A 10,071-nucleotide genomic window follows, 5' to 3' on the forward strand; every position below is an offset into this window, starting at 1 on the left:
CCAAAAGATGTACGCTGCTGTTTATTATAAGTTCAAGAGATGCCAGCAACAATGTCCCTCTAATGATCATCGGTTATTAGTTTCAAATGTGAGCGCGGCCAAAAAAAAAGCTGCTAGAAGTCTTCAAAAGTGCGCTGTCTTAGAGGCTCATATTATTCCCAGGCATTGAGGGTTATTAAAACGGAATTATCTCATAATTTAGAGGGGCAGTCAGATGTTGTCATTTGAGCATGGTGAAAGTTATCTGAACTCTCTAGCTTATTTCGCCGACGCAATACTGATGACCACTTAGCGACAATAAGATTCGTATAAATGTCAAATAGTTTGACTCGGTATAGAAATGGTTTGGGTTTAGACTAAGGTTTGTTTTGGAGGGAGAACTTTCCTTACAAAAACATCCAACTTTTTTTTAAGACCTTCCAACCTATTCTCCTCTCCGTTCACTGCATACTATAGGCTAGTAATCTCTGTGCTCTTATTTCCAGTTAATAGAGGGATACGGACAAACGGAGAGCACTGCTGGGGCAACAACTACCATTGGAGGAGACGCTAATACAGGTCATGTTGGACCACCTCTGCCCTGCAACATGATTAAGTTGGTCGATGTACCGGAAAAAGATTATTTTGCCAAAGATGACAAAGGAGAGGTAATAAATGAAACTGCAAAGTGATAATATGAATTTTTAATTACATTTCTTTTGTTACGTACAATTATGAAATAATTAACTAATAATATAAATACAAATAAATTAAATTTCGGAAAGGGGAGAAAGGAATCAATAATGCAACTATACATTATATAATAATAATAAATAATGATAAAATATTACTTATATAGCGCGTTCATCAGCTCGAAGCGCTTGTTAAGTATGTTAAGCACACTGTAAGGTTTTTGTCTTAAAAAGGACTATAGGCTTATAATGGAAAAGATAATTGTTTGGTAATTATGCTAAAATGGCCAAGAAGTAACAAAAAGACAGGTTTCTGACAGTTTCATAACCACAATTATATGCTAATTTCAGGGAGTCTCATTTAAACTTTGGTAGCATCAATCGATGCTCCTGTTAGCTTCACAAGGATCTATCTTTTAATAATATGGTTTTCCCCTTCGTTGCTCACTTTCACAACTTTTGAACAATGATAACGATCGCATAGTTTTTACTTGAAGCTGATAAAATGTTCTGAAAATATTCTAGTGATGGAACTGCACTTAAAGAAAAAAGCGACTATAACAAATTAACAAAACTGTATGGCAGATTTGAACCCTCTGATTGAAATATGTAAAAATATAAGTCCATGGAATTTAAAAGTCGGGTGCCGCTTTTTTCCCCCTTTCTTATCAGGTTTGTTTCAAAGGATCCAATGTATTCAAAGGTTACTACAAGAAACCAGAGCTAACAGCAGAAGCTTTGGACGAGGATGGGTGGCTCCACTCTGGAGACATTGGTCAATGGTTGGAGGTAATTATGAATATTTCATGACATTGGTTGGAGGTAACAGCCAGTTGGGACAATTTCCTAATGCTAATACCTCTCTAAACTGTACATCAATATAATGCTCCCAAAGCACTGGTATTGCCAGTACAAACAGTTCCTAACCTTGATCTGATAAAAAACATGATATTGATACTGCTCGTACTGACAATACGAGTGCTCTGAAGCGGGACATGGCACTACAGTATAGAAAAAATTGTCCCAACTGGGTGGGAGGTAATTATGAATAGTTCATGACATAAATTATCATAAGTGTTTTAACGTCACTTCCTGTATCAGTCAATTATTATTTAAATAATATTCCAATACTATGAAAAATTCTGTTGTAACGGTTGATTCTATCAGATTAGTCACTTTAAATTTATTCACATGGGTTAAATTGTGATGTATTAACATTAGGTCATACATTGTGTTTCTATGATGCACTTAAATTTTTTATGGAGTTTTGCTTATTTTCTGTCTGCAGAACGGTACGCTGAAGATCATAGACAGGAAGAAACACATTTTTAAACTTGCTCAAGGCGAGTATGTCGCTCCCGAAAAACTGGAAAATATCTACGTGTCTTGTCCGTTGATTGCCCAGATATTCTGCTATGGCAACAGTAACCAGGTACACCAATTATCGATCAGTATTAAGACAAAGTTAATGGCATAATCATTCTGACTCCTTAAACAATGGGTTTAATTCCAAACGATATACTTTATTTATAAGAGGGTTTACGTTGGACTAGGTTAGCGCGAATTATTCATAAATGCAATGTTTTTTGGAATATTTTTTTCCCAAGAGATTCTTTAAATTTGGCGAGAACCGATAAAAAAAAATTAAAAAAGGGCGATGAAATATTGTTTTAAGAGGGAAATGAAAAGTGCAATACTTTTTTCGGTTATAAATCAAAATCACTGTACTTTGCTTTTAAATTTGATTTTCCTTTTTCTGTAGACTTTCGTCGTTGCCTTGGTTATTCCCGACGAAGAAGAATTAGCCAAACGAGCTTCAGCGAAGAAATGGGCTGGAAAATTTGAAGAGCTTTGTGCTGATGAGGTGATTTATCTGAAAGGGTGTCTTTAGGCAGATTTTCAGTCACAACCTGATAGTTTTACGCTCTAGAACTAAGGACAATAAAGGTTATACCTGAACACAGACATCTGTTTACTTTAATTTAACCTGTCCCTATTTCTCCAATTAATTGTTCTTACAAAACTAATAATACCACCTCCCCAACCCCACATCTCCCCCTCCCCGCCACTCCCAAGTTTGATCCCTCTTGTAAAGAGTGGTTCGAATTGGACATAAAGTATACTCTCTCCCGTTTTAATAATTACTCCTTATGGCATTTTTCTTCTACATTTTATTTTCTTTTCTCATTTGATAAACAGAGAGTGAAGACTGAAATACTAAGTGAGATTAAGACTGCTGGCGAAAACGCGAAACTGCTTGGCTTTGAAAAGGTTTGTTTCAAGCGGTTGATACTCTTCCACCTTCCACTAGAAGTAACTATAGTGTTCTGTACAAACACTAACGATAGTTAGTTATGTTCTGCCTTCTTTAGAAGTAACTTTTAGTGTTCTGTACAAACACTAACGATAGTTAGTTATTTTCTGCCTTCTTTAGAAGTAACTTTTAGTGTTCTGTATACGAACACTAACGATAGTTATGTTCCACCTTCCACTAGAAGTAACAATAGTGTTCCGAACAAACAGTAACAATAGTTAGTTATGTTCCACCTTCCACTAGAAGTAACTACGGTGTTCCGTTCAAACACTAAAAATAGTTAGTGATGTTCCACCTTCCACTAGAAGTAACTTTAGTGTTCCCTGCAAACACTAACGGTAGTTAGTATCGCATAGAATAGTACAATTCACTCATAATAATTAGAAACCCGTACCCCTTACAATAGAATAGCAACCCTCAACAGAGTTCTCTTGTATCAAAAACGGAAATTCCCTTGAAAATAGCTTCCTTGCTTCTGACTGCTCTGTTTCAAGTAAAACGGGAGTTGTTTCTCTGTTACATTGTCGGTAAGACGCTGGCCTGTGAATGGCCTCCTACCCTCCCCACCCCCGCTAATACTCTCCCACCCCATACCGCGGTTAAAAAAGAATAGTCATACAAGCCTAATAGGTATCAGAAACAAGTTAGAGATTTATTTATAAGTTAGTAAACCCACGCCATTACTTGCCAACCGGAGATAACTGGTAGCTATTCAGTGCAGACCAATGTTTTCTTTGTACTGTAAAGTTTGTTAATGTTCTTCTAGTTCCTTAATCATGCAATCTGGGTTTTGTTTTCCCTTTGTAATTTTCCTTTCTGCAGGTCAAGAGTATTCACATTGTTGCGGAACTGTTTAGCGTTGAAAATGGATTACTCACCCCCAGCATGAAGAGTAAGAGACCAGTGATAGAGAAAACTTTCAAAGAACAATTGGATAATCTCTATAATAATAATTAACGTTACTATTGCTACAGGTGACGTCACAAATCCGGATGTTATATGCTGTTGGAAAAAAAATGGGAAAATGAGAGGAAAATTATTTAATTCAAATTAAAAAAAACTATTCGAACAATCAAAACATGATGAAATGTAAACTTGGATTGGAATCTGCATGTGTAATTGTTTAATGTTTCTTAGTCGATATCTTAAAAATTGAGAATGTTTCTAATGATCGATTTGTCTTCAACTGGATCACGTGGTTCTTAAAGACTTGATTAGTAGTGCACCATTTGTTTTATTAATATCATTGTCCGGATTTAGAAAAAAAAATCATATTTAATGAATATTTTTTTTCTATGAATAACTAGAAGATGTTCAAAAAACGATACCGCCTAGCATAAATATTGCAGTCGTAACTTTGGAGACGAATTTGGTTTGCGTATTTTTTTTTTTTTTTTTTTTTTATTGTCTGTTTTATTGTGTAGGAAGATGTGTTCATCAAACCAAGTAATGAATATGCAATCCAGTGAATGTTTAAGAAAAGGTTAAATCAGCGAACGGCCTATAATATTAAAGGAGCTCAATATTTAATGTATTAAGCACAACGGTGAACATTATAAAGGCCTATCGTCAACAGGGTTAGTATATACTCAAAATGAGTATTTCCAACAATTAGTGTATGATAAATTCATTTTTACCCTTTTTGTTTTTACTAGCTTCCTTTTGCTTATATCGTCTTTCCAAACTCATCATAGCCAAAAATACTGCATTGAGAAGTTGTTTGAATATATATATATACATATATATACATATATATATATATATATATATATATGTATATATATGTATATATATATATTCAAACAACTTCTCAATGCAGTATTTTTGGCTATGATGAGTTTGGAAAGACGATATAAGCAAAAGGAAGCTAGTAAAAACAAAAAGGGTAAAAATGAATTTATCATACACTAATTGTTGGAAATACTCATTTATATATATATATATATATATATATATATATATATATATATATATATATATATATATATATATATATATATACATATACATATACATATACATATACATATACATATACATATACAAATACATATACATATACATATACATACATATATATATATATATATATACATACATATATATATATATATATATATTACTTTATACCAAAGCATAGTTGAACAGTTTTCATTGTAGTGTTAGCATACTTTACTTTCTCTCTCATATGCATTATCTTATCATTATCTATGCAAATAAATCGTCATGAATTTTGATTCGCTGAAGTAGAACAGTATATTCAATAAATATGAAAGGAGAAAGAATAATTAGAAAGAAAATAAAACGGTCCATCGAATATGTTCAACCGCATAATCTGCGGTAAGCATACGCTTCACTTAAAGTGTCATGCAGCGAAAGAAATGATGGGCAAGAAAGAATAGGCAACGTGTTCATGGGACGCCAAAATGGACAACGCTGTATTGTTATGACGTCATACATATATCGATTGATTGATATTATATATCATATCTATATGCAGGCATCTCTGTTCTTTCCAATGTATTATCTTGGGGTAACATTTTCTATTTTGTTACTAGAGACCAAAACCACCAAATAATTACACAAGGTTAATGTTCTTGCTGTTGTTGTCACTGTTTGATGTTGTTATATTAACACATTGATGAAATGCATTGACAATAGTTAATTCGTGTACGAACAACAACAAAAGGGAGCCAACTGCCGAATGTTCACCCCAAGGGGTTCGCAATTTCACTGTTTAATAAGAAACCATCTTTCACATGCCAAGTATCCGTAGACTTGGTCAGTTTTATACTGCTAAGTCATTTACAATTGAAAGACAAATTATCGTGACAATATGACATAGGTTGAATCATGTGTTCTTTTGCGGTGCAAACACATGGAATGTTCAGCCTATTTGTAAACTCAACAGAGAACATGCTTTAAGACTTTGGAATTATTTTCATTAGAAATAAAATTAAAATAACTTGATTCGATTGGTTGGTAACTTTGGTCAACTTAAAATGATCAATTTGATTGCAAGTGCGGCTTTTCTTTTGATTATTTAATGAGCTAGTTTATCAATAAAACATACCTCTCGTAATTCTAAAGTTTAAAGGAGGGAGGGGGTGGGGTAGGCGAGGGGAGTTGTCAAAGTGCGGTGTATCTTTGATTATATGCTTAAATATTTACAGTCACAAATGCAGCTCTTCCACGCACCGCAGAGTATAGGCTTCAATACTATACAGTATATCAATATATAACACTGAAAGGAAACCAGAGTATGTAATGGATGCACATTCATGTCAATAAGTATTGATGAAATTTTCTTTTCAACATTTCAATAAAAAAATAACCATTCTTTCACCTTTGTCTTGTTGTTTTTTCGTTGTCGTGTTGTGTAACTCAACAGAAGGAGCACCACCCTGATAAACATTAATTAATGGAGTTGTCCCTTCCCAACAGCCCCCCCCTCACCCCAGAGGCGCCATGATAGGGTTTAATCGACGACACAACTTGCGAACGACAGCGGGAAAAAAGAAAAGCAAAATGGATCCTCTGCCTACCGTTTACCACAAATTTTGACTATTTTACTGTTTATATATATATATAGGGCCTATATATATATATATATATATATATATATATATATATATATATATATATGTATATGTATATGTATATATATATATATATATATATATATATATATATATATATATATATATATATATATAAAGTCATCCAAGTGAAAATATATACCATAGTATTGCAGGTAGCACGTACTTGCAGTTACTGAATAGCAATGAAACTTGCAATGACAAAATGACCAGACAAAATAACGTGTCGTATATATGCAAAACTGTACACTCGAACGACTTGTATGTATAACTATATACCCTCATTATTACAGGCCGAAGCCTTTATTCTGATAGTAACAAAACTATATAAAAGGAGAAACTAAAATGGAGTGGAATTGTATTTCTCTGTCAAATGATTTAATCTAACAACATCGTTATTATCGACTTTGAAAAAGCATGACGTCTAGTGAAAGGTAAGATTCCCACTCTTATTATAAATTCAATATTCTCATCCACCCTCACATTTCCCCCCTCCCCCTTCCTAACCATAGGGGTGGAGATCATATTTCTCTGAGTTCCCTAGAGTTAATATCCATCATAAAAGCATGATTCTGAGGCAAAGAGCTGCATCAGAAGTGAAACGCATAACTGCCACGAAAACCACCCTAAAGTATAATTAGTGAAAAATAACGAGTGAAATTTTCTCACTCTCATTTGGAAGTAATGTTAGCTCTTTGCTAGGACTTTTCTCCTGTTATTTGTCCTCGGTCCACTTGATAATGGGCAAACGTATATATGTTCTCTTTTGCAAGGATCCAGTGCTATAGGGCAGTTACAATGGTTACATCTGAGAAGGACAATGTAGGACATTGGTGTCAAAGGATTACAATGACGTTAGGCAGAACTTCAGTCTTGATATGTCATAATACAAAAACTCAAGAATAATTTAAAATGTTTTGTAATGTTTCTAAGCATATTCCGCGTCTTCAAGCTACATGAACATTAAAATATGCTAAATCTATGTAATGCTCGTTTTAATGTCGAATCGATGATGACGTAGGCTTCTCAGCCTAAACATGTTCTTTTATCTTCATGTTTAACGACAGAGCATTAATTGGACGACGATGATCAAAACCGTTTGTCCATTTCGTAAAGTATCGTCTACATGTTAACTTTGCCATAGTTAATATCTTCCCTTTACTGCACGAAAGAATCCGAATATTCGTTGAAATGATGCTAACTTGTTTACTTTATTATACTCTATAGAGCAAAACAAAAGCCTTGTCTTGCTTTTTCGTTCGTTTTCTTTGATTTAGTTTAAACTGTTATTGTCATATTGTCCAGTACATACATGAACTAACTTGACTAACCATTTTGGGGGTTTGCTGAAAAGAATATTATAATTCTATAATATATTATAATATTATAATTGAATATTCCTCATGCATCATCAATCATGTTATACCTATCCACAGACACGGAGGTTCCATGCACGATGAGGAGGAAACGTTTCTTCTTCTTGGATTAGCACAAGGTCAAAGAGATTGCGCACAAGGCGATGAAGGTAGTGACATAACGGAAGATAACGCAAATAGAAGTAGATGGTGTTCCTTCCTTCAGCAGAGATCCGGGACATTTTGGGCTCTGTTGGCGGCCCTTGGAATATCAGCTAAGGTGATCATCTTGGGTGAAATCGTTACGACTTTAAACCCAGTGGTCGTTATTTTCATCAGGAGTTTAGCTCTGATCGTTGGCGTGGCTTGCCTTACCCGGGAGGACAGCAATCGCTACAACTGGTTCCATCTCATTACGAACCTCCTGGTTGGCTTGTTTGACGTCTTCGCGATGACAGCTGTAACATGTGCTATGGTTTATATATCCGTCGCTGACGTGTGTGCCATTAACTATAATCAACCAATCCCTTCATCGGTTGCAGCGTGGCTTATTTTAGGAGAGCCATCGGATACAATAGATGGCGCACTTGCTTTCCTAAATGGTATTGGTTTAGTCTTGATATGTGAGACCACTATGAATAACATCCCAGAGAATTCGTCTTTTGAAACTTCTCTTCTCGGTGTCGTTATAGCCTTTTTCGGTCTCATAAGCAACGTTTTTGTTCTAATCTTGGTACGGTCTCTTGCCTATAGAAACACGGAGGACCCGTTTCTTTTGACTTTTCTATCAGGGTGTATAGGTGTTATATTTTCAGCCATATACTTGACGGCGACGAATTCTTGGGATTATCCAAAGACCGATAAAGAGATATTTCTCTCTTTCTTATTGATAATTACCACTTTTACTTATTACGCATATATGGCGGCGCTTCAGAAGGAAGATGTTCGCATTGTATCGTTGACGATAACAATGATTATTCCTATTAATTTATGTTATAGTTTCCTCATCAAACAGCAAATATTGTTCCTTTCCACCGTTATCGGGGTATTTCTAACGATTGGTTCGACGGTAGCACTACTTTTAAAGTCATACATACTAGACAGATACACATCTTTCTGAATATATCTAAATAGCATTAATGATGTTGAATGCATGTTAAATGTTACCACCGCCCATGCCCGTAGCTAGGCTTGGTAGCATTTGCCAACATTGAACTGGTGTCATAGCTGTGCTTTTCCAATATTTTATTATAACGATGGCACAGATACAGTACCGTGCTGGTGGTGATGACCGCACAACTAATTGTACGAAGCCATAAATTCCGGTACATTAATTATAGGCTATGGTTTATAGCCTATATGATATAGCAGACTCTATACCTTGCCGAATGGTGACACAGCATTCTGGATTTGTTTCAACGCATGTAAAACATTGTAGAGCCGCAGCGTTTATAATATCACAAGTTAACAGCAGCCCACATATATTGTGCCTTTCCTTAACTGATTGGTGCTCCATCCCACCCACCCCACCCTCCCCCATCTACACCCCACCCTCCCCCATCTACACCCCACCCCTCACTCAACCCAAAATTCTGGGCTACGAGATGGTGAACAACAGAAGCTATAGGGTAGTAAAAGTATATGTGCTGATAAATACATCTGAAAGCAGTGGCTTGTTGTTTTGTTTTCACAAAACTGCATATTCATTGTAATGTTATTCAATGTGATGTCAATGTAATAGAATGTGATGTCACGTGATACAATGTCATTTAACGCACCACAATGTAGTGCAATGTTATTTAAGTTAATACAATGTAACTTAATGCAATGTAATGTTATGAAGATTTGTTGTAATTTGTTATTTGATATTTAACGATGTCATGTAGAGTGTCAGTGAACAACATCGATCTGCATAAAACGGATTTTAATCGATATTTATCGAATCGAATATCGAGTAAAATTGGGTGCAATCGACTATCAATTACGGGATCGATTTCTAACAGAATGGCATGAAATCGATTCGTATCGAATGGAATCGAACCTGGTCGGGATTGTATCTAAAAGGAGTGTTTTGGAATGGAACTAAGTCAAGTAGATTTGGATTTGAGAGGAATACGGTATGGGATGTGTGG

At 35.1% G+C, this 10,071-nt stretch overlaps 2 protein-coding genes across 6 annotated transcripts in view; both read left to right on the forward strand.

Moving 5' to 3' along the window:
• The window catches only part of LOC139968740 (long-chain-fatty-acid--CoA ligase 1-like), a 28,246-nt gene extending 23,533 nt beyond the window's left edge, over positions 1-4,713 (forward strand). For 4 of the 5 annotated variants that reach the window (XM_071973074.1, XM_071973075.1, XM_071973076.1 and 1 more), the window contains exons 15-20: positions 486-647; positions 1,344-1,460; positions 1,960-2,103; positions 2,434-2,535; positions 2,871-2,942; positions 3,808-4,712. In XM_071973074.1, the coding sequence (XP_071829175.1) occupies positions 486-647; positions 1,344-1,460; positions 1,960-2,103; positions 2,434-2,535; positions 2,871-2,942; positions 3,808-3,942 (732 nt within the window). In that variant the 3' untranslated portion in view covers positions 3,943-4,712. Of the gene's footprint in view, positions 1-485; positions 648-1,343; positions 1,461-1,959; positions 2,104-2,433; positions 2,536-2,870; positions 2,943-3,807 lie in introns of all 5 variants that reach the window. The other variant, XM_071973073.1, reaches the window with a different exon arrangement.
• Positions 4,714-6,917: 2,204 nt separating this feature from the next.
• LOC139969266 (uncharacterized) lies at positions 6,918-9,059 on the forward strand. The gene is made up of 2 exons (XM_071974180.1): positions 6,918-7,018; positions 8,021-9,059. Exons 1-2 carry the CDS (start codon positions 7,002-7,004, stop codon positions 9,057-9,059), a joined length of 1,056 nt encoding a protein of 351 aa, XP_071830281.1. The 5' UTR covers positions 6,918-7,001.
• Positions 9,060-10,071: the final 1,012 nt, after the last annotated feature.

This window comes from Apostichopus japonicus, chromosome 6 (assembly GCF_037975245.1).
Source record: "Apostichopus japonicus isolate 1M-3 chromosome 6, ASM3797524v1, whole genome shotgun sequence".
NCBI classification, from domain to species: domain Eukaryota; kingdom Metazoa; phylum Echinodermata; class Holothuroidea; order Aspidochirotida; family Stichopodidae; genus Apostichopus; species Apostichopus japonicus.